The 25,692-nt window shown below is 34.0% G+C and overlaps 2 protein-coding genes, 1 long non-coding RNA gene and 2 pseudogenes across 3 annotated transcripts in view; 3 read left to right on the top strand and 2 right to left on the bottom strand.

The window, feature by feature from the left end:
- Positions 1 to 25,692, top strand: part of LOC138314329 (ubiquitin carboxyl-terminal hydrolase MINDY-3-like) — a 350,037-nt gene that overhangs the window by 268,876 nt on the left and 55,469 nt on the right. The window lies entirely within an intron of this gene.
- Positions 91 to 4,828, top strand: LOC138316412 (uncharacterized; annotated as a pseudogene).
- LOC138314324 (uncharacterized) lies at positions 2,955 to 8,834 on the bottom strand. The gene is made up of 3 exons (XM_069254606.1): positions 6,700 to 8,834; positions 5,922 to 6,115; positions 2,955 to 5,359 (listed from the first exon to the last, which is right to left on the bottom strand). The coding sequence occupies exons 1-3, from the start codon at positions 6,748 to 6,750 to the stop codon at positions 5,242 to 5,244; spliced, it is 363 nt and encodes a 120-aa protein (XP_069110707.1). The 5' UTR covers positions 6,751 to 8,834; the 3' UTR covers positions 2,955 to 5,241.
- On the bottom strand, positions 9,180 to 10,807 carry LOC138316873 (uncharacterized). Its single transcript, XR_011207670.1, has 2 exons — positions 10,371 to 10,807; positions 9,180 to 9,557 (listed from the first exon to the last, which is right to left on the bottom strand). It is a non-coding gene; the product is annotated as an uncharacterized lncRNA (long non-coding RNA).
- On the top strand, positions 19,140 to 23,978 carry LOC138316413 (chitinase-like protein 4; annotated as a pseudogene).

A 25,692-nucleotide genomic window follows, 5' to 3' on the forward strand; every position in this document is an offset into this window, starting at 1 on the left:
TAATTTTGGAGCTGAACAAATAAATTTCCATTATTTTTTTCATCACATATGTTTTCGCTTCTATTTAGCACTAAATTAAGGCTGGCAGGCATGGAACTTCCCAGTCGAGGTAGGCTGTCGGGGATTCCCCAGCCGGTTGTGTTGGAGGATGTTAGGAACTTAGGAGCCCTCTGCATCACGGAAAAATCGAGGAAGAGTTGGGGAAGGAGGCAGAGAGAGAGAGCATCCCGCAGGCTGTGGATACGCAAAGGCGATAGTAGATGGAAGCCAACCGTCGAAGAGTAGGGACTGATCACCCCTACTGACCCACCATCCGGAGAGAGTTCCAGGATAAGGATTGAAACCCTCGAAGATGGATGGACCTGGCTGATGACGACGACGGTTGAGCAGCAACACAAACAGCTGTATTTAGGTAATAAGATCAATTAGAATATTCAACTTAATCAAGAAGCCAGACAAGTTGTTTCTCTTTCTGATATAAAGTGGACATTGGAAAAAGTAGTGAAAAGTATTTTCACATGGAAATCCACATCGGCAAGTTGGTTCTCCCACTAGTCCTACTCGAAAAAGATCATATTGTAATGGATTACATTGATGTCTGAGTCTGGTATTTAGAATATTCAAATTTCGTTTGCCTACATTGGGATATTTAGGAGGAGGATTTTGTCGGTTCAAGTATGATCAGAGAGTAACGTTTGATTAATTGACCGAAGTGTAGAAAAAGATATGGTTGCTAAAGCATTCCATAAATGGAGTGTTGATTGAAGAAACGCGGATTCACGCAGTTTGCAAACAAAATTTCTTTCACACCCCGATGAAATTTAAAAATGGTGACTTCAATGCTTAAATGGATTTTAGTGCTTAGTTCAAGGTGTTTCAAGGAAAACTTGTATATTCGGAGTTCGAACAGAGTGCATCAAACCTAACGGCATCATTTTTTAACTCAAACTTCATATCATGTACTAGTAACTTGTAAGACAAATATACTCCATGTAAATGATATAATATTAACGGAAATGTATACATCTAAGTTTAATGAACTAATTAACGAATCCGCTAGTGTATAGATCCACACCATAAGCCTGAACTAGCTTTCGACGATACATTTCACATTAATTAGCTGATTGCCAAAGACGGAATTACACCGAAGAGGTTTATATGTAAAGGAGCGTATGTATAAGCCCCCTAGAAATTGCAACACAACATGAAAATATTCAATGGTTAAATGAAAGCAGCAGAAAGCACTTTTTGTTTGTTTGGTTGGTTGGTTAATAAACGCCCTATTAACAGCCAGAGTCATGTAAGGACGGCCTCCCATGTATGAGGTGTGTAGTTTGAATGAAGTGCGTGGTGCTCAGGTTTTGGGAGACTGCGGTATATTAGTGTTGTTACAAAAGAGAGGATTCTTGTTTCACAGAAGAAACTGCCGTGTAGTATAATATGCATTTTGACCAAAGTAGAAGGGAAGTGATGGGTCTACTGCCCCCTCAAAAAGGGTGGTACCACCAGATACCTCATGTCCCCAACCCGTGTGGTCCCACACCGCCATTGTGGTGTGGTACTACCAGGTACCCGCTGCCCCACCTACCCCGTATGGGATGAAAGGTATAAACAGATGGTTGCTTAGAACTACTAGACGGATCTTTCCCCATGCGACCCTGTTTTCTTGCATATATCCAATTCAAGCTGCTGTGTATTGCCGGTGGTCAATGTCAATATGCCTCATTTTTGACCTTCTGTTAAGAGTTCGCCCCTGCGAACCTGTCCAACAGCCAAGACACACCAAAGTCTATAACCAGATGGGGTGTCCTTGTTAAATGTCTCTGGCAACATTTATTAATGATATAGCACTTTAAAATGGCAAAGTTTCCATTATTGCAATAATCATATCGCTTACACGAGAGGCCGTCCTAAAGGACACTTGCTGGATGTTAATAGGACGGTTCATGCAAAGCAGGGTTAGTACTTATTGTGTGAAGATAAAAGTATTTCCAATTCAGAATTTCTTCTTCTTTATTTTTGCAATATTTCCGGCATATTTTACAAGAGGCCTACTATCTACATCTGATTGTTTGCAATCTTTTGTATGTTTAAAATAGGGCACTAGGCCTATAATTTCTGTAACCGATTTTTTCAAGTAGATTTAGTTTTTTATAATGACAGGATTTTTCTTCTTCATAAATTAAAACTCATAACTAGAAAATAAATTAAATGATTTAATGAACAAATCTAGTACTGTATTATATAATATTAAAAAAGAACTAATATAAGTATACAAGACCCGTACTGCATTCTTTGTCAAAATCATAAGAACTAGAACGAATATACGTACCCGGCCTACTATACCTTTCGGCTTGGTACGAATTGGTCCCTATGTGTCGTAGTGGAGCACTGCCTCCGAAAACCACTCGGGCATAGTTTTCTATACTTTTTTGTAGGTTTCCAATTATTTTATGCGTATACATGCATTTACATATTATTTTTGTCCAAAACAATCATAACTACCATTCTTAATATCTACCGTACCGCTCACAAGACGTCAAATTCACAATTTGTGGACTTACCGTATAAATTCCCTTCAGAAAGACCTTCATATGTATTATGTAAAAAAAATAATGCCTCGATGAGAATTTGATATTTCATGTGGTTCAGTTTTATTGCCTAGAAGGTAAGCGATATCAAACAAGTACGATAAAATGCAAACAAACGTTTTATTACGGTTTGCATAATCATTACTTTGCTCCATTAGCAGTAATAGGCACCAATTGTAGCTCTAAAGACGACATCATTTTCTGTCAAAAAGTCTTTTGAGCTACAATATTGCAGCTAGTTACGTATAGTGTGACAACAAATGAATGAAGTTTTTTTTTCTTTCAAAAATCCATATACACTGTACAATAATGTACATTATAAAAATAACGTTGAATACGCATAAATACATTTTTTTATTTACAGCATGGGTGGACAATGCTCCCATGTACTAGCACTGATCATGATGCTCTAACAGTGGAAAATTGCTGGATTTAAAGATATTCCAGCTATGCCATCTTGCACAAGTTTGCCACAGCAGTGGGATAAACCGAGGGGAGATAAGATCCTTTCAGAGCCAGTGTCGCAAATTGTGATTGTTCGACCGGGCAACATAAATAGAAAACGTAAACCGGTGATGCCGGTATTTAATGACAATAGGTAAAAATATCTAGTGATATTATTCAGAGTGACTTTCTGAAACGGCTTTTAATTTTTAAAATGGGAATGTAAAACGAGATCGATAATTTTGTAGAGTCGCAAAAGTTATTAATTTACCGTTAATACTGCACTCATCATCATTTTCTGAGAATTTTTTTTTTAAAATGAATAGAATGTTAATTTTCACAACGCGGGTCGTCTTATATTTCCCGCCGTCGTCCTAAATACCATGCGGTAGATGAATATCACTGCGCCAGACAGCAAAACGAATCAGTTATCATATATTATGCAGGAAATCTTTTCTGATGTTATTAATGGTTTTTAAAGATGCTCCACCGCTGATAAATGATAATTTTTCTCTATCAAAAACAGGACCAGACTATTAAGTATTTTTCTTCAATTACAAAAGTTACTTACTTTACACCATTACCACCATTGGAAAGTTTGAGCTTCTAAATTTACTTCAAGATACAAATATCAAAAATAATTAATTGCATCCCGAAAAAATTCCGTGGCACTATATCCTATATGGAATGTAGTACTGATTGCGCAGGCACCGAAAGCAAAATCAATTATTTTATGTTATTTTTTAGTTAATTAGACATGTATATACACGATTAAACACCAATTATTGTTCAAATGATGGGTACCATTTATGCTCTGTCGGCGGTGGAGCATCTTTAAGAAACCTTTAAATTTTGCTCTGGAAAGGTAGTGGGCCTTTAAAGTACAATAATTATACTTTAAGTCATCATTGAACAAATCAAACAGAAACTTCTGTGAAATATTACAAAATACATCACAAGTCCAAAAACTAATATTGACTCATATTAATGAGTATGAGAAATAGAAAGAGTTCAGAAAGAAATGTAGAAGTCCAGGACTTCTAAATCTTAGCTCCAAAAACATTGTTCTTATTTTCATTCACAGGAAAGTCCAGGTTGATGAGTTGGCCATGTTCCGTCTGAAAGCTCTGAAAAGCAGTCCAATTAGCTATCTAGTAGCAAGTGCTAGCAGTCAGGGCACTGTAGATACTCCTATTGGACCACAAATTGTTGGCTCACCACTGAGTTATCATGTAGGTTATTGCCAATGACAAAAATATGGAAACATTATTCTAATAATTCTAATACTAAGAACATATCTCTTATGTAGATAACACAACATGACATGAGGAAACATTATCATAAAGTTATCATAATAGGGGTCTCCATTTTACTTTGTTAGTGAATTTGGTATTTGTCAAAGTATACAATGAGGAAGGTACACATGTTATATATACAAATGTGTTAAGCACTGACTATAGCATTTGTATGCAATGGCAAAAATATATTCTTGAATTGAAGTGAAATGTCAATATTCCGTATGAGACATGACATTAGATGAAGCATGTGAAGCTAGAAATGATTTCTATCTGATGAAAAGTGGTGATACTTATCATTTAAAAAGGAATCATCCACACTGGTACCAAGTACAAGGGCAACTTATGGTCACAGGAGCCCCTTTCTGTGATTTTGTTACTTTTACCAGACAGGATATTTGCATATTTTGCCCTGATGCTGACACAATGAATAGAATGCTGGAAAAACTAGCTCATTTCTATGTCCATCACTTTAAACCTTACTTTGCCAACAAATAATAAGCATACAATAGCTATGGTAGAGAAACATTACCAGTAATGTACATGAAGTTCATACCACATAACTGATGAAAAACACATATTGATACTGATTGATTACTGACAATTTACATTTTTCATATATGATTCTAAATGAAATGTAACAGAAATGTAATTACATTGTAAAGTTTATAACAGCTATTCAATTGTATGAATGTTGTTTCAACACCTTAACAATGTTATAAATGGCTTGAGTATGGTCAAAGGTTACATAGTGATAGACCATTTAGTATATTGACCAGTACATTGACCATTCAGTGTAGTGTAGTGTTAATATCATGAAGAGAGTCAGACATGGTTTAAAATTTGGAGATGATCTGACAACATTTTCCTGTATACTGTATGTAGCTTCTTATTTTGGACAGGGTTCTACATTACAGTACTTGATCCTCACCAAGATAGTTAACTGCATGTGCTGGATGGTCATCTGATCTTTTAGAACTGACATTTTCTGGTGGTATGTTTTCCTCATGCTTTCCACTCAATGAAACTCTGTTTTAAAGTAAATAAGCAGAATGAATTATTAATTCAATATATAAACTTTATTTATTTTACACTGATTGCGAAAAAAAAGTTTTACAATTTAATGCAAATCATTTCGATGGCCCGTATGTAAGCGCGCCAGGGGTCTTAAAGTGTGGGAGGAAACCGGAATGCCCGGAGGAAACCCATGTGATCGGCAGGTAACCTTTTCATGTCCGTACCGGGGATCGAACCCAGTAATATAAACATCATATATTCAAATAGGTTTAACAGGATTACCTCTTTACAGAAGATACATTCACCTGGTAGGGAATTTTTCTAAAGATTTCCGCCTTAACTTAGATGTAATATTTTTCTTAAGATTTTTTAACTTAATTATAAGGAATGTTCATGAAACAGATTGAAAGTCAAACTAGGCACAGATCTAGACAAAAACTATTGTGTAAATAAAGTTAGATACCACAATAACTTTTTGACTGATAAATAGAACATTAAAATAGTAACAAACGCTAAATGTTTGAGTGACTATTTACATGTATATACATGTACCTTTAATAAGATTGAGTTCTACCTGACAACATGTATATGTTGGTCTATTCTGTGCTCGGATGGCTGTTCTGAAGCCTGTATCACATTTGTTGAATTTGAATCTGTACAACTTGTGCGCTTCTTAGGTGATGGTCTGCGGGGTGTGGAAGGCTTATCATAGGGTGAAGCAGACTCTGGATCCGGGAACTCCAGGGTTGGCTCTCCATGTTTGAAGTGCTGATCATGATTGGGAAAAAATATAGATATAAGAGGTCAAACAAATGTACTTTCATGCCTTTAATTTTAAGGGACACGAAGACCGTGTGATTATATTTTTTTTGCCTAAACCAGAAATTGAATACCATATCTCTGTCTGAATGTAATTTGTAAAGATTCCAGTGTCAGAAATATTATTGTATACATATGTACATGTAGGTTTTCATATACTACGTACATAGTACATTTTGCATATACATAGACTTTTTTTCTGACAAATAGGAACCTGTATTCCTTTGACATTCAGCTCTGTAATATACCATGTATAGAAAGTGAAAGTAAAAGTACTCATACTGATCATGAACATCATATGTACAGTACTTGTCTGTAACTTATCATATGAAATTGATTTTTTTATAAAGATAGGTATTACTGTATTAGATCTAGAGTGACAAGAATACATGCAAACATGTACGTATGACAAGTGAGCATTGTATTTTGAGAATATGACATGACAAGGCACTACAGACAAAAAGCTAAAAAGGCAGTAGGCAGGTATAGGGATACGACATGGAAAACACATTTCTTTATCGTATCCCTATAACCTGTCTACTGCCATCCGCCATGTCAGGGTTTACGATGATGTGGGCCGCCATTATCGGACGTGTACCAGGCCCTAACCCACCGCTAGGAATTATGGGTAGGGACTCAGGCTAAGCTGGCGAGTACAGAGGCGGGTCTTCCTGGTCTATGTTGTATGATTTATAATAACTTTATCTATTTTACAACACCGAGTGGGACGAGTGTGTAACTAACGCCATTGATCGTCTATATTTGCTTCAAAATATCAGTGCAAGACTAACCAGGGACATGATGGCGTAAGTATTTATGCATTATAAATATCATTATAGATGAGTTCATATTTCGCTGAGCAAACTTACGAGTGCTATAGCCGAGTTCGAAGCATGTTGGTCATAACATGGACGTGGGAACATGTCATTATGTGGGACGTTTAAGTTTAACGAATTGGTCTGCTCTTACGAGCGGATGTGCGCTAGACATATAGAATTGAAAGCCTCGAGTATTACAACTGTTTCTTTAAAGCCGCATAATCCGTATCTTTCAGGGTCCGTAAATCAACAAAAGAAAATTAGGGTACATATATTATAAAAAGTTATCAACTTTCCCCTAATTACACACCCAAAAAGTCCCGAGTTCAAAAGAAATTAATGATTAAAAATTCGATATCCAGAGTGTTTGAATATGCATTTTCAATCGTAGACGATCACGTGACTTTCCAGACCAAACGAAATGGCGTGCCCAGTCAAAAGTGTGTCGTTCATGTTAGCAGGAACTTCTACGGAAGAACTTGTTACTTATCATGAACAAGTGAATGTTTTGTTATGTGATGAAGTTAAAGAGTCCCTCAGAACAATATATATACATTAACGTCGTGTAAACAATACTTCCATTCGGTCATTTTGAGTGTTTACAATACGGCGATCGGTTGACTATGCTTTGCCTAATTTCCGGGGGCCACCGGAGGGATTTTTGTGGGAACGGTATTAAAACTTCGTATAAAATACGTGTTGCGATACCATACAATGTACTAGACAAGATAATAAATTGTACAAAAATGTACCAGATATATAAATAATGGTGTTGATAAATAATGAAATAGACAAGACACATCGTACTATATAGAGACTAAAATGGTTTTCTACATGTAAATCTCTGGTGATACACTGTATTTTTTAAAATAAATATCTCAGACGATTTTGACTTACCTTGGATAACCATATAACTTGTTTTATAAAGGTCCAAATGAAATATAATATTAAATCAAGTAAAATAAGCACGGAGAGCAAACTTGACATAATATGCATTTTTGTTCAATGCCATATGTGTATACATGTATACATACATATCTATTAGGTAAATAATCACCATGTACCGCCATAAATGAGTATAAAACTTAATACATGTTATTGTATGTATATTTCTGATATTTATGTTGGAAAAGCTCCATGTTCGTTAAAAACATGATGATAAATTTCTGGTGAAACTATAAACATTTGGTTATATGATTTCAAGGATTACAGAAAATTAAAAAAAAAATAAAAGAAAGAATGGGGTTGAGGTTGCAATAAGGCGGTTTAATGTGTGTTAAAAGTTCTGAATGTCTAACATGCAATTATGTATATATTTTCTGTGTAGATAATGAAGACAGCTCCCTTAGTTAAATTTGTGATGTACATGTACATGATAGCTTGCCAATGAACCATATAGCTACCATATAATATGATGTCCAGCCGTGCATTTGCCTCTGAATCAAATGAATCAGAAACATGCATAATAAAAGACCTAGATGTTTCTTATACAATCATATTTATGCACAAATAGCACATTCATATGCATTGTAGTGTCATGTACACATATTGTGCATTGAATTCTAAGTCAATAGAAAAATGACTGGAGTTCAAAATAGCATCCAGTAGCAAATAAGCTGACCGTAGCATGTGATTATCATGTCATCAGAGTAATTGCAATAAAATTCATTTTTAGTATGTATATAGTCTAACCTAGTGGAAAATCTAACTTTATTAGATGTATTTTGTTAGTTTAACTTTATATATTCAAGCAATCCTAATTCCTTTAGTGTGATCTTGCTCCAAACACTAATTATGTGAAGTTGCTAAGAGCTTGTACATGTAGACCTTTATTGACCTGGACTAATTAGAAGTTATTGTCAGTCTATTCCTTTCTAAATCAATCAAAACTTTGCAACTTAAAATAGTCAAAAATGAAATGCAATTTAACAACATGCATCACAGGCTATTGTCTCTACAGATAAATGGATATTCATATATGTGTGCAATCTGTGTATTACACAACAACAAGATTTTTTTTATTACACATAGGGATATATGTATATATATCTATACAGCCAATATCTTGAGATTTGACACTGACTTTTGACCCAAATAACCTTTGATCTAGCTCCAGTCTTGTTTGCTATTTATTTTCTGTATTTTAACATTTCTGAAATGAACACTACATAATTAAACAACTCAGACAAATGACATATATTATAAATAATTGGTTTATTGTTCATAAATTAGAATTACATCCTTGTCCCATATAAATTATTCAAAAATTATACACACTAGGTGTGTAAACATGCAGTAATCATTATTATTCCTTTTTTCATTTGTGTGAAGAAGAAATGAATAATTTTAAAATATCCTGGTGATAATAGTAAAGAATTATGCTAGGTTTGTTCTGTCCTTCCTTCTTGAAAATAATTCCTTTCTGGTTCATAATGGGTACATTACAAACAGACTTTATTTTTTACTGTCAGTTTTGATCTCAGAGATACATGTAGTTGTTTTTCCCTTTTATTTTTGGGCGAGCTGCCATCACATCTTGCACTTCTGTCATCTGGTTGAAGGTCCCATATATTCTATAAAGAAAATGTGGAGTAAATGTCAGTTATGTACATAGATAAATACTGTATACATGCATGTACATATTCTTTCAGTGTAAGCCTACATGTAGATCAAACTAGTTCCAATTGTTTTCTGTCAAACACAAACTTATAACAATTACACATTTTTTGAACACGTTTATCAAAATCAAACCTCACTAGATACTAAGTTAGTCATTTCTTGAATTACAGAGGTCTAGGCATTTTCATGTGAAGAATAATGGTACTAATTAGTGCCAGAATTTATGTAGCCTAAATATATTGGACATAATATATAATACATATTTTAAAAAGTCAATTACTATTCTTTACTTACACCACTTATGATGTATTGGTGTGAATTTTATATAATTAAGACCAGCAGATAGGATAACGAGTACGTGACTAAGTGACTGTAAGTCTAAAAAAATACAATCTTATACACACGAGCACTGATGAATTAAGTTTGAAAGTGGCTTCTTTAATACAGTAATATCCATAGCATACAGTAAAAGGATATATATCACTGATATACATCAATACACAAATAGATATCGGAAAAGATATCACACTCCTGACGCTGTAAGCCTGTATGTATAACACTGAAGAATGCGATCATCTTTTAAGGAAACACGTATAATATGACTCTATTAATGCTTCTGTTGTAATCCAGGATTAAATCTGTTATATGTTCCCCAATTTATCAACACTTTTCCTGATTTCTAATCTCTATTTTACTATGGTACCAATTCCAAAAAGCGACCAAACACTTATAGAATATAACTGTTACCCCTTCGGGGCCCCACTCACCTTATAGAGACGAAGAGAAGTCAGTTTATGTGGTTTTGGTAGATCATTCACAAATCATAGTTGTTGTCATAGCTCGAATTCGTTTCCATATAATATTCTCAGCAATTCACAACATTTTTTAGTTTAAATAATTTCCTTATTCACTTCGAATCAGCAGTTGATTCTAAGCCGGCGAGCTTTCACTGCAAAGCTCGCTCCATTGCGGTAAACAACTTTTATTTCCGGACATGCGCAAAGTAGCATTTCTAAGCTTTGGAGGCGTTAACTTTTGACTTTCTGTCGGACCGCGCATAAGTCTAAAATAAAATTTTGTATATTTATATCTTTGGACCTCTAAACTTTCTAGACTTGTAATTTGGGGAAAGTTCATAACTTTTTAGGGCTATTACACCATATCTTGTCATTTTTTGTTTTACAGACCCTGAAAGATACGGATCATGCGGCTTTAAGGTGTTGTCAACCTAACGCAAGAATGTTACTTAAACTACTGAACATAACGCGGTAGAGAGTTACTGAACCTAACGCATTATTTTAAACTTTACGCACTAGAATGTTTCTGAACCTCACACAGTAGAGTGTTACTGAAACTATTGAACCCAACGCACTAGAGTGTTACTGAACCTCACACAGTAGAGTGTTACTGAACCTCACACAGTAGAGTGTTACTGAAACCTCACACACTAGAGTGTTACTTATTAACATACTGAACCTAACGCAGTAGTTACTGAACCTAACGCACTAAAGTGTTACTTAACCTACTGAACCTAACGCAGTAGTTACTGAACCTAACGCACTAAAGTGTTACTTAAACTACTGAACATAACGCGGTAGAGAGTTACTGAACCTAACGCATTATTTTGAACTTTACGCACTAGAATGTTACTGAACCTCACACAGTAGAGTGTTACTGAACCTAACGCAATAGAGAGTAACTGAACCTTACGCAGTAGAGAGTAACTGAATCTAGCGCATTATTTTGTACCTCTAGCACTAGAGTGTTACTGAACCTTACGCAGTAGAGAGTAACTGAATCTAGCGTATTATTTTGTACCTCTAGCACTAGAGTGTTACTGAACCTAACGCAGTAGAGAGTAACTGAACCTAACGCACTAGATTGTTACTGAACCTAACGCAGTAGAGAGTAATTGAATCTAGCGCAGAAGAGAGTAACTGAACCTAACGCACTAGAGTGTTACTGAACCTAACACAGTAGAGAGTTCTTCGATAAACAAAATAACTTGCTCATTGCCTTGCCTAATGCAATTATTTCAACCATAAATCCTGACGGACCTGTGGAATTTTATACATTAGAGCTTTGTCAATACTCATCTGAAAAAAATGAACTAATTTGTCTGTCATGAGTTCACAAACGATAAGTACAGTTATGGGACATACATATTCGTTATTGTTATTTTGTTTATACATCCAACTCTATTCTATTTCTATTATGTACCTTTTAAAAAAACTTTTCTATTGCATTTTGGTAAGATCAAAGAAGAAATGACGTCATACATAAATGTACGTTTAAGCAGCGCACACACTATAATAATATTTTGAAAATGAAACATCCGAAAATTGTATAATGGACTGTATATGAAGACAATTTTCTACAATTATTCAAAATTTAATTAAAATCCATAAATAGATTAGATCATGACATGTAACATAGATAACGATAAAAAAAATAAAAAATACATAAATTTATGCAGAGAAAATTAATAATGACGAATACTGTCCCTGTAATCAGAAAACCGTAGCACCGTTAACCGTGTATGTACGAAAACGGCCCTATAGAATGAGAATAACAACATCAACAAGAGCCCACCACCAACAAAACCTACGATGTAAATTCAACAAAAAAAAACATTAGATAAACAGCATCGACAGCAATGACGACACCAACAACACAATACCGTAACATCTCCATATCATCAAAACACATTTAAATATCATACATTATTTCTCTCTTATTTGTTTGATTGATTAATTTACGTCTTATTATCAGAAAGGGTCATGTAAGAACGGCCTTCCATGTATGCAGTGTGTTGCGTGTATGAAGTGCGAGGTTATTGTTCTGTGATACTGCGGTATATTCGTGTTATGCCTTCTTGTATGGTCACCTTTGAAGCTGTGACATCATACCATGTCTTTTAACTTAAGTGTGCCCATTTAGTTCTTCTTCAACTGTAGAAGAAGATTTAAGATATTTTTATACTGTTTGCTTTTATTGGCAAAACACCACAGTGTCACTTTTAGTTGAGGAAAACGTAAAACCGCCACTTCTTATACTATAATTTTCAAAAATATTGACTATGTCTTGAAGGCTTTTTAATTGGTATTTAAACGACACATATATCGCTTGAGAGGATATATTTTGTTCAGTACATATTAGTTTATTCCCTCAGCTGAATAGTGATGTGTATATACATGTACACATCAGTGTTTTGATAAGAGCTGCCAGGGTTTGAGCGCCCTGGGGTCAACTTCCCGAACAATTTTGTCCTCACACAGGAGGGCTCTCACATAGCATTCAAAATTATAAATTGAAATTATAAACCTGAATCCTTTCTAGTGATTCAAATAGTATTGAAGTTATTACAGTTAAATCATGAAAGGATCAATGAAGCAAGTACAATTAAAGGGACATAACATGAAACATGTGAAAAAGTTTTAAGAGAATATTTAATATTTTACTAGCATAATGAGTTAAGACTCATTGTTTAGGTTCAATTTTTGTATTAGTAAAAGATACTATTTTGTGTATACAAACAAAAAACTATCACCAAAATACTTATTGTTTACTTATTGTTTTATTTATTTTGTATCTCCCGGGTTTTAAAACTTTGCGTTAATATCTTAACTTAGTGTGGTAATTAGCGCAAAGATCGTGTACATTATACTACAGCTAACAGAAAATATGAAAAAAGAAACATGATAAAAAGGGAACTGAGTGCAAATGTACAGGAACCCATCCTTGAAAAAAAACCATTTACATACACACACATAAAACAAACTAAACTAACCAAAATTGACTGAAAGATACATATGATTAAAAACATTTATATTTCTGTATGCATCAAATATTTCTAAAAAAACGAAAAATATTAGGGAGTACCACCGTTATATCTGTATTATTAGTGTATCGTTAAGGCACACTACCTTATCGAAACAAAAATAATATATAATATATAAAATAATATAAGATAAGAAAGTATATAGAGTTATAGAGATAAGCCGAAAACTGTACAACAATATGTGGTGGGAGAAAAACTGTATCGAGGCCCGTCAGAATCTGTCTCTTTCTCCCACATATTGTACATTTTTCGGCTTATCTCTAACTTAAAACATAGCAAGTCTTTGTGTTAATAAAGTACACTTTTTTTATTTCTAATATAAGACAGTTATTATCTTTGTCTATGAGCTCTTGTAACTCTACCAATGTGCATTCAACCATGACAAATCCAATATAGACAATGGCAACATAGAATTACCTTGCCTGTGTTATATGTGATGGAAGGATATTACTTTCTCAATTTAAGAGATAAAATAAGGTGGTTTTAGAGATGTATATTACTAAAAGGACATTTCTTTCCAATTTCTGATGTGGTAAAGAAATGGACATATGAAAAAACTAGACTTGCGATTTAAGCATTGGTTTGAAAGCGTCTTGCTAAAATGAGCGCATATAACAGTGATTTCCAGGCCAGTTCAAAACAATCGGTGCCCCAAGAACTTTCATTGAATTCAGTGGATTTAAATATCGACCTCTCTAGTGGAAATCTTGTAATTTATTTATACCATGTGCAATTTCATTCAACAAGCCAATAGGATTTAGGTGAAATTTTCAAAAATATTGTTGAAAACAATATTAAATAAGAGTAAAACTACAGTGTAAGATGATTTGGAAATTCAAAATCAAAAGTGGCGTTCAAAAAACAACAAGGTTTCATAAAACGGAAATTGGAGTTAATGCTGTAGATAAGTGTTAAATGGTGAATTCATAATAAGGAAGAAAAACTCGATCTGTGATATATACAGACATTCTGTAGATGTGGTTATTTCCGCATCAATAAAGGATTAAATTAGCTTCATTTCATGGTGTGGGATTTTTTTTTTTTTTTGTAATTTGGATTAAAAAATAATGGAATATTCCGGCAGGTTGTGTGTTAACATAATTATAGGATTATACCCGGAGACATATTCTCCCGTATTGTGTGACTCTCCAATATGCAACCTTTTACTGTCTTATAAGTGACTGTCTCATATATTAGAGTCACTTATAAGACAGTAAAAGGTAACATATAGGACAGTTACAGGTAATCGTCCGATAATCCGGGAGTTAAAGTACAGAAACAACAATAGATGACAACACAACTATGTTTTAAGGCCTAAGATGAGGTTGCCGCACCAAATAAATGCAAGATTTCCTGCGTAATCTATGTTAAGTGAAGATTCATATCGCTTAGTTTCACACCGACATTCTACTTCATGTAGCTACAACAGTAATACCCGTGATAAAGTATGGTGTTCCATTGCATATAAAAATGATATTGGTATTATTGTATTTACCCTTTCACCCGGAAAAAATATCAATTGAATTTTTTAATTGGTGGTCCGGTTGATTTAAATAATATAGATATGGACAAATTCAGAGTTTTAACATTAATATCTGTTGAGGAAATGTCAAAAATTATATTATCGATAGCTAGTAACAAGCCTATTGTTGAAGGATATATAATATACAAAGAAGTGGTTTGCTTATTTCATTATTTTTGTAATATGCATTTATTATTTGCACGAATTTAGCATGCATGTTTGATTTAATTGTTGATATTCTGTTTATGAAATTTTCGCAAGTTTTAGAGGAAATAAAGAGAATCATAATAATGAAGTTTTTTGCGACTCTACAAAATTATCAATCTCGTTTTACATTCCTATTTTAAAATTAAAAGCCAATCGGAATGGTAGTGGGCCTTTAAACTGTCTGTATATTTTCCTAATTTATAAAATTGAACTTTATAATATGCATGCTAAGTATGGGTTATACTTAAATCTAAATAATGAGAGTTGTTATCCAAAAATGTTTATATGGAGAGAGGAATTGTACTGGAGAGTCGATCTCTGTCATCAATGTATCGGGTTTTTATCAGTAAACTATTGAATGAAATAGAAATAAATTTGCGGTGAAGGGAAATTAAGCGCAAATACATATACAAGAAAAACCTTTTTGATATATTGCTAATGCGCACATATTTAAAGTATCAGTAGCCGTTATATACCATATATATGAAGTTGGCATGGTAACATTATGATATAATATATAGTACTTGTGTATTGAATACGAACAGTCCGTTGTACCCATATATATAAAAGTTGGCATGGTAACATTATGATATAATTAAGTAGTACTTGTGTATTGAATACGAACAGTCCGTTATACCATTTATATGAAGTTGGCATGGAAACATTATGATATAATAAATAGTACTTGTGTATTGAATACGAACAGATGCAAACGAAATATAAGATGTTTCCTGTTCAATTCAGGGGAAATTAAATGCAAAGTGAAAGTTATTATAATAAATTTTGAGTTACCCCCCATTGTATATACAGGCTAGCCGTTGTTACTCATCACATTCACTATCACGTGACACGCCTACACCAGGTCTTGGATGTGTATATATAATACACACATGTGTACCGTTAATGTGTGAGTAAATACACAAGTACGGAAGTTGTTTGGTGTATTGTCACTCTCCCAATCACGGCTGCCATGTACTCCACATTTCAGATTATCGGATTTGTGTAACTGACACACGTGTACATTAACAGATGGTGTGACAGCAGATAAAATTACACACACGACAATATTGTGATGTGTTAATTCACGGTCCGGTTTGTCTATATAGGATATATCAACACAGGTAAATTCATACTAAAACGTATGTCCCGATTTTATCAATGTCGCATCGTCGAGACAAGGGATTGTGAATTTGTGATATCGTGGCGTTGTGGTTTTATTTGTATTATTCTTTTCTCTTCTGTGATACAGAAAGATCTTGGCAGTCGATTTTGACACGCTTCATCTGTTGGTCCACAAGCGAGGACGGGTGCGAGTATATGTAGTTCATGTAACAAACAGCTGACACACGAGAAGGTGACAGCTAAACAATTCGTATCTTGGCTGGGGCGCGAGAGGGTGTTCATTTTGTATAAAATAGACTAATGTATGCCGAATTACACCAGCACAATGTCTAACGAATACAATAGTTTCATATCCAATGGTTTTAGAAGATTGTGACAGACAACATTCCCTATAACGCCTGTGGAAGAAAACTGGGTGCATTTAGTATTAGTCATATATAATCGTCATACTACATATATCTAAAGTTTTACTAATTGCTTTTGATATTTGGTCATGACCACTGGACCATGGACTTATGCAACACCACAAGGCCTTTGATATTCAAATTTGTTATTTACCTAATGTATAGTACATGATATCGATGGAGGTGTGAGGTCAAGGCTGGAGTCAACCATTCAGTACATGTATACCACGTCATGTATCATGTATACTAGATGTATACTACGCTGTGTATACATGTATGTGCCAAAAACTAGGTAATCTATACATAAGTCACCTTTATTACATAACAGGTTGATTAAATTGACATTTGTCTCCTGGTTTTTAAATTACAATTTTCTTAGGAAATTTTCATCCACTTGATTTTCAAAGAAAGATTATATAATATTGAGAAGTATACTAGCTAAAGCTATAGCTAGCTTAGGAATTGAAAACATTTCAAAATGTCACATCAATTAATTATACTGCTACGAATGTGACCTTTTCAAGTACATAAATAGATGACAATTAAATGGCATAAATACATATTGAAAAAAAATATACTAAAAAGGAATAAGTCAAGTTTTTCACTAATTAAAAATATCTTCCTGTTAACTTGAAAATGTTTACATAATCAATTGTTAATTTAAGTAAAACCAAAGCAACAAAATATGTCACAGTAAGTTAATATATTATATAACAGAATTAAATTTTGTTTTCTATCTAATAAATAGTTTAGGCCATCAGACCTGTAGGATTTAATGGAGCTACTGTATGGAAAGCTAGTTATATATATACCATTACATATATGCTTGAAATAAATTTTATCCTGCAACTGTCCCACATACTGACCGATAACTACTGCCGGATAAACTTAATTGTGCTTTATCCGTCAATACAAAATGCTTTATCCGTCAATACTATCACGTGAATCTGTTCCATATCTGACGGAACTTTTTCTAACTTGACCCAGAACTTGAACCTTCAAGTGAATGAAACGTCATTCAGTCCCGCTAAAACGTGACGTCACATTCACCGAAATGACGTCATTTTTGCGATATCGAAAATCTCGTATGGCGGTGTCGTTTTTTTCTTGGCTCTAATTCTTTACTGGGTATTTATTGTTATATGAGTATTTTCATTTCCTTTCAGTGATATATCACACTGAATAGAATTACGATTACTGTTCGTGATTGCGCTTATTTATTTCCCACGGCAGTAAAAAGGAGTACACTTAAAGTACTCTCATTCGGTTAATGAATGAATCTTTACCTCCGCATCAAAGAAGCGTCTCGCTTCGAGCGAAACAAAGTAAATAACTGTCAATTTGCTTTCGTTTTGAATGTCATAATGGTTGCAGGATAAACAGAAAACACGGTTAGTATCTTACAATACAAGTTTTATTTTGGTGCTTGACACGAAAAGATGTCGGAAAGCCTCGATCGTCATCTCGGCTTTCCTAAGTCTCGCACCAAAATAAACCATGTATTGTAAGATACTAACCATGTATTGTCTATAAAATATGTATTTATAAATAAAATTAATTAATTATCAAAAGTTGTTTTGGAGAATAAAGTTTTTCTCGTTAGGCTATCTCAAAAACTAAAAAGTGTTTAATTTATTTATAGGCCTAGATCTACTAAAATAAAAAAAATATTTATAATGTTGCCAAATAAAAAAGAAATATTTGCAATAGGGAAAACGTGAAGATGGCACATCGATCATTTCTACACACAGGCTTTATTATCTTGACTTCGGTAATAAATCGCTATACAATCATAAAGATAATACCAGTATTCTCAACTTTAAATGAATCTATATTCTTGGATCAATAATCTACCAACTGCCGTTCATACATTAGGTCTAGGCCTACCATGACTTGACTGAGGATTGGCTTGTTGTCATCGTGTACCAAGACAATCAAAGACAAACAGACTGACAGAGATGAAATCAAAGCCACCAATCGATGTACAAATTATTCCATGTAATGCACAAGTTATCAACTATCTGCTTATGATTTTCTCATTCATCTCAAGACTATGTTATACCTGCATTGCCTGCCATTTCCCTTTTAGGAGGTGAACTGATCTCATTGTTTTCATCCATCCTGGGGAGATTGTAGTTCGTGCCGTCGCGAAGAAACTTGACACCGTTGACTGATGTAAAGCGTTTTTATGACAGTGACCCATCAGCGTAAAATTTTATAGGTGCGTTCGATTAAATACCGCCTTTCCCAAAATTTTACGAATTCGATAAAATATGAACTTGTGGGTTGTTGATTATACTATTGATATATTTTTTATATGTTTAACTACGAATAACATATCTGATTAAATGTGACAAAAATCACAGGTAGTGTTTATTCTGATTATGAGTTTATTGGTTGATGAAGGCTGTAATCGAGCACACCTACTTCGGTTGTGAACAGGAAGTAAACAGAAGCAGCACGTGAGTATGAGTTTATACATCATTTGGAAAACTTTGTAAATAACTGATAAACGCAACATTTAGATAAATAAATAATAATATAAAAAAAACGTGGATGCATATGATTGTACCAGAGACCAGATCTTAACAGCAATACTAGGCGATAGGCTAGTTCGTCATAGTTGATGGCTTTCAGAAAGGAAAACAGCTTATGATCTCCCTTGAATTTCTGTTAATAATAGATGTACATCCCCATCGTTATAAAACAGATGTGCTGATGCTGATCGACCTTCAAGATTGACAAAAATCCACATACATAGTGCATATACAATATAAGAGTTTAATGTAAGTAAATGGAAACACTATGTATTCTGTGATACAATGTAGCTTCAAGTGTAATTTAGTGAAATTGTAAGGTAACATTCCATTACATCAAAATGGACAATCATGCAATGCAATGCATGTGCAAAGTCAGAAAGTCCTCTTACCGGTACGTATATTAAATGTTATACTAGCATGGACAGAAACTTGTATCAAACGTTACATTGTGTCTATTCTATACTGTATGTCAGCACATTCATAAGAAAAAAATTAATTGACTTGATCATACATTTGTATAAACTCCAACATTTAAGATGTTCAGCATGATTAGACACTTTTGAAACATTACTTGATTGAGTCAAACAAATTGGCAAACCAGTTATGAGAGTATCCATGTTATATTACTGTGATTGATTTTTTAAATTATATATATATATGTATACTGTAATTATAATTCTATCATAAATATTTACTGTATATGTACTTAAATTTGCACAATATACATGTACATGTATAATTATAAGCTGCGGCAATATAACTCTGGGTTTCAGTTAGTTACAATTAAAGATCAATGATTATGTCTGTTGTCAGATAAATTTATCATTATGCTATGGGTTTAATTGCATGATATTGAAAAGAATTTGCATACAAATTTTTATATTTCAAATTCAGTCTTTTTATTTTTAGATGATAATTACTTGCAAATGATGCCAGTCAAGTGTTGAGTGAGAATACCGTTTCCTAAAACAAAGCATTGGATCAAGTTATGACATTGCCTGGAAATATGAATTACCTCCCCTTGGTTGTTTTGTGGTCACTAGCTGTATGTGCTACAGGTGAGAAGATCACAACCATGAACCAACTTAGCATATGATTATGAAATTAAAAACCACCTTAATAAATGTTATGATAATATGTTTTTATAACTACATTTATATTGAATGACAGCTCAATGCTGCAGCAAGATGGGAAGCAGATTGCATATGAATTCCATCTAGAAAAATCAGTCATCTATGACAGTTACCCTAAAAAAAGAACTCCTATCAATTACAACTACATTCTACATGGCCACATTTTGGAATCTGTATCATCACAAAATATCTAGGGATATCTCTTCAATCTAATCTGAAATTACAATCCAATATAATGTATACACAGAACCATATATATATATATGTTTCTGGTATACATATCAACCACCATTTAGGACGAATGTACATTTACGTGAAGTCAGGTTTAATTCCCACACCACCTTTTTTTTTTTATAGCTACCATCAATGCAGAATCAAATCTTAGACTGTGGGACAGGATGGAACCAGTAAAGAACAACACAACAAAGTTTGTGTGTTACTACCCTCTCCCCCCAGGCCTCAGGTAACGCTTCTCCTTCCCAGATAACCTGATGCCACTCTGTGTACTCACATCATCTTCATCCCAACTGATATCAGTGACACTTGCGAGGTCAAAGCTGTTTATTATCCATACCCACCATGACCTTTTCGAGCGAAGGTCCATTCCTATATTGGAGAAAACAAAACCCAGCTCTTACAGTGATATGGTTTCCAATGGCGGAGGATTTGATAACGTGCTCAGGGTCTCAATACAACAGATCTCGTTTCATCAACAGTAACCGTTCCGTTCCTCAGGAAGTATGATTTTGATGGATTTGAATCTGACTGGGAGTTTCCTGTGGCTGGAACGGTCGACCTGTTGGACAGCGACACAATTTCTCATTACTCACAATGGTCAAAATTTGAAGAATCTAAAATAATCTGCCAGTAGAAATATATTTCTTTTATCTCTTCCATATTGGCAGATTGTTTCATAATCTATTATGTTTTTAAAATACAATTGTGACACAAAAGTGCCTCTGTAGAAGATTTTAGATGTTTTTGCTTATCAAATCAATTGAAATCACCACCGCATTTAATGTAAAAATGAATAAAAAAGAAAATCGTGAGAAAAATATTTGGTTTAATAGATCTACTAAACACAAAATCTGTTCTGAACATTTGGTGGAGACATTCATGGTGATTATTAAATTATGACTTCTTTTTGATTTTATTAACCCAAAATGATAACTTTTTAGGGTCTGCGTGAATCTTTTTGAAGAGAGGCAAGAAAAAAATACATCCTCGGCGCTCGCGACTCTTGTCGTGCAGTCTGCAGCTACTTTCCCACAGCCAATGTGATGATGGGCATATACGTAGTTCCACATAACTTGCCAAGTGGAGTACTGGTAATAGGTGTAGCGACTGTTGATTTATACTAGAAAAATATAAATGTTTCCCAATCTAGATAGTCTCAATTCTATTCTAATTTTCACAATAGATTATCTCCCTTCTATCAATGTTCGCAATAGGTTGTTTCCCTTTTATCTAGCAGAGCGGTATTAAATTAAACTTAATTTAATATCCTATAAACAGCCAGGCTCATGTAAAGACTGCCAGGGTTGTTGGTGAAGGAAAAGCCGGAGTACCCGGAGAAAAATCACCATCCAGCGGTCAGTACCTGGCAACTGCCCCACATGGGATTTGAACCCGCATCCCAGAGATGAAGGGCTTGTGGTAATATGTCGGAACATCTTAACCACTCGGCCACTGCAGAGTGGTAAATTGTGGCTAGTATTCACTAGGGTTACAAATGTGTTCATAATTAGGTTGTCTCCATTCTTAGGCTTTAGTTCCTCTCTAGCCTCTTCTATCAATCATAACCGTAAGAATTTTTCTTTCTTTATTTGTAGGACTCTTGACTATGTCAACCTGATGGGTTACGACTTCAACACATATATAATGACCTGAAACCATTTGTTTACTTCAACTGTCCGCTGAAGCCAGAGACATATGACAAGGAGTTCTTTATAACTAATAATCTGGTAATGGCGCCGATAACTGTCATTCTATAGCTAAATCTGTCAGAAAGAAAGCATCAATCATTGTTTTTACTTTATAAGCTTTGTTCCTGTTATAAATCATAGACAAACCAGATTTTCATATTAACCTTTTGTAATTCTCTATAGCTATATAATTGTTTGATAGGGATATGATTAAATTGCAATTTCTTATCACTTAACCATACATACCCAAAATTGTATGAAAATAATGCAAACATTGTACAATAAAAGCCAGGAAAATTTGCAAGGGGAGATAACTGACTCACCTAAACAAATCAGGAAAATTTGCAGGGGGAGCTAACTGATACATATAATATTTCAGGAATGGGCATCAAATGAGTGGGTCCGGAGAGGAATTCCAAGAGAGAAGATGATAATTGGCATGCCTACCTACGTCCATACCTATACACTATTGTTTGAAGAATTCACCGCGCCAGGATCTCCCGCGAAGGGCAGAGGCCAGTGTGATTTCTGTGGCTATACCTATCCATGTAAAATGCTCCAGCAGAACTGGACACGAAAGTTTGACGAGGGAGCCAGAGTCCCCTACCTCTACCATGGTGACCAGTGGGTCAGCTATGACGACGAAGAAAGTCTCGCGGAAAAGGTAAATAAATATGTCTGCCAGATACTCTTGAAACCAGTTTATTTTTGCGTATATAATATTCCACATCTGTGTTATTTTCAGAACATTCACAGATACATATACTGTAATCAATGCAATAATCGCCCATGTCCCTATAAGCGCCCCTCCCCCTTTTGAGGCCTCAATTTCAATTGCCTCAGCATGAATAAAGACCAAAACTATCAAAACTGTATAAATTTGCAATAATTTGGTTTTATTAAGCGCCTTTTCATTTTTGAAATTTTTTTTAATGCCCTGGGCGCTTAGTGGGTCGAACACGGTACAGTATAATTTGTAAAAATTGACCCTTCTCTAAACCAGATTCCTGTGTAATCCAACGTATTTGTATGGCATTTCCTTTCTTAATTCATAGTAACGAAAACCTGTATAATCCAGAAACCTAGCTATACTGGCCAAATAGGACAATTTAGTTACACTGTACATAAATTCATGATCAAGGGCTCTTTTTTATCTTTCTTACAATCATGTATTCAAGAACATATATAAAATTTGTTTTATACTATTAATCGTGTCACAATTTTCGTTCAAACTCTCTCTTGAAGTTACAGGAAAAATTTGTATCTCACAAATATAAAAATATGTTATAGTACTATGACAATAACTTCGATAACCTAAAATCTAAATACAGCTGATGCATGTATCATGATGTTATAATTACTAAACATAGTGTAATGTCATTTTATTCTAGGCACAGTGGGTCAAAGACAATGGATTTGGAGGCGTGATGGTCTGGAATATGAGAGACGATGACACACAAGGTATTTGTGACGGGAAAACCAGATTTCCACTTCTAAAAGCCATCAAGAAAACTCTGTTTGGGGCCTAACAACCAACGACATTTGTTAGGACTATGAAATCCACTCATCAAAATCACCAAAAAAAATTTGTATTGTTTTAAATTCCATTTGAAAGGCATTATGGCTTTTAAAATTGCCACTCTTGCCAGAGAACCATATAAAAATAGTTAAAGTTAGAGATCTGATACTATTTGAAGAATGTGTTGTAAATTATGCACTAGCAGCATTGATGAGAAGCCTTAGGATGATTAGTATTAATGTCTATTTTTGTATAACACTATTATGTCACACTATTATGTCAACATTCCAAATGATTCTAACCGTGATATGAATTTTAAATCATTGTTTCCTAATTTTTATGATATACACATGCAAGTGCTAATTTTGTCATTATCATTTCATTTTATTTTAAACAAACACTTTCAATGAGATTTATATACAAAGCTGTACCATAATTTCCTGTGTATTGCTTGCTGATGTGGGCTATATGTGGAAACTATTACCAAATTTGTAAAGTGTGCGAACGACATAACTTGTAGGGTATTCATATTTACAGAAAACAATAGGCAAATAGCTCTTCACTCGTCAATGTCTTTTTAGATGGGATATTTGTTGGATTTGAAGCCTAATTCCAAACAAATAATATGCTATTTTTGCTTTATATTTCCTTGAATTATACCTGTATGCCGTATTAAACCAAATAAGCGCCCCGGGCGTTTAAAAAATTGAAAAATTAAAAGATGTTTATAAGCCGAAATTACCGCAAATCCATACAGTTTTGTGTAGTTTTGGTCTTTATTTACGCTTAAACAATTGAAATTGAGGGATCAAAAAGGAGGAGGGGCACTTATAGGGTCATGGGGGCTTTTTGGGTTGAATTGGGTATTTATCTCAAATGAACTTGTATACTGTTTATGTCAAGGGAAAACCAGTGGGCAATCTGTCAATGCAGGTTACCTGGAAATCATTTTACAAAATCACAAGAGTATGCCTGTATTGTTTCTCCTGGGCTAATACCCCAGCGTGGGTAATACACAGGAAATAATGGTAAGCAGGATATTTATTCACAGAGCAACGAATGTAAGTTATATGTTAGTTGTATGATTTTTTTCAGACTTGAATCAATTTACATTTTATTGTGACCTTGATTATCTTGATATTATAGCCTCTTTTATTTTATAGCTATAAGGTGGCAATCATAAAAGAATCTCAAACTGATGGTCAACATTTTTAAAAGAATTTGCAAACGAGTTGTACCAGAAAGTTTGTGTTCATATTTATAGAAATAGGACAACTGTCTAAGTTTTAGTAATATCACTATACATTGTCATTTTTACAAGAAACAGAAAAGCCAGCTAAGTTTGCAAGCACTAACTATTGCAACTACTAATTACCTTAATTCAGAAATGCTATAGACAGGACATCATCAGTAATACAGTCAAAATGGTGTATGAGGGTATTTGTCTCACTCTTTCATGAAACCAAAACAATATGTTTGTTTATGGTTAGTCAACTGACCCTAATCTTTTACCCCCGACCCTAATTTTTTTTCCCACTTATCTTCAAAACAAATTAAAAGTCAGGATTTCGATCTCAGACTCCGGTTCCGGCCATTACTTTAGAGTGAAAGACACTTAAAAAAAAAAAAAAAAAACTACCAACCTTATTTTTTTTTTGCCAATGTTACCAAAAACAGACATTATTTTGTTTTGCCTAATTTATAAATAAGTCTATGTCTTTTATGTTTTTTTGTAATGAAATGAATTTAGCCAGCTATAAGGTTAAAGTGATTGTTGTTCACATGGGTGGCTTATTCTTTGTGCCTTGGGTTATAGTTATCAAAATGTTGGGTTATTATATGTTATACAATATACATATATGTTTTATGTGTATTT

This window comes from Argopecten irradians, chromosome 2 (genome assembly GCF_041381155.1).
Source record: "Argopecten irradians isolate NY chromosome 2, Ai_NY, whole genome shotgun sequence".
In the NCBI taxonomy this organism is placed as follows: domain Eukaryota; kingdom Metazoa; phylum Mollusca; class Bivalvia; order Pectinida; family Pectinidae; genus Argopecten; species Argopecten irradians.

What these genes read in the sequence shown, in the direction of transcription:
- LOC138314324 (XM_069254606.1), bottom strand. Translation starts at nt 6,750, where the DNA reads ATGGCGGCCCACATCATCGTAAACCCTGACATGGCGGATGGCAGTAGA. An exon ending in TGGCGGATGGCAGTAGACAG is followed by an intron (nt 6,116 to 6,699) that starts GTTATAGGGATA and finishes AATCATGATCAG; the next exon opens with CACTTCAAACATGGAGAGCC. An exon ending in CAACATATACATGTTGTCAG is followed by an intron (nt 5,360 to 5,921) that starts GTAGAACTCAAT and finishes ACTTTAAAACAG; the next exon opens with AGTTTCATTGAGTGGAAAGC.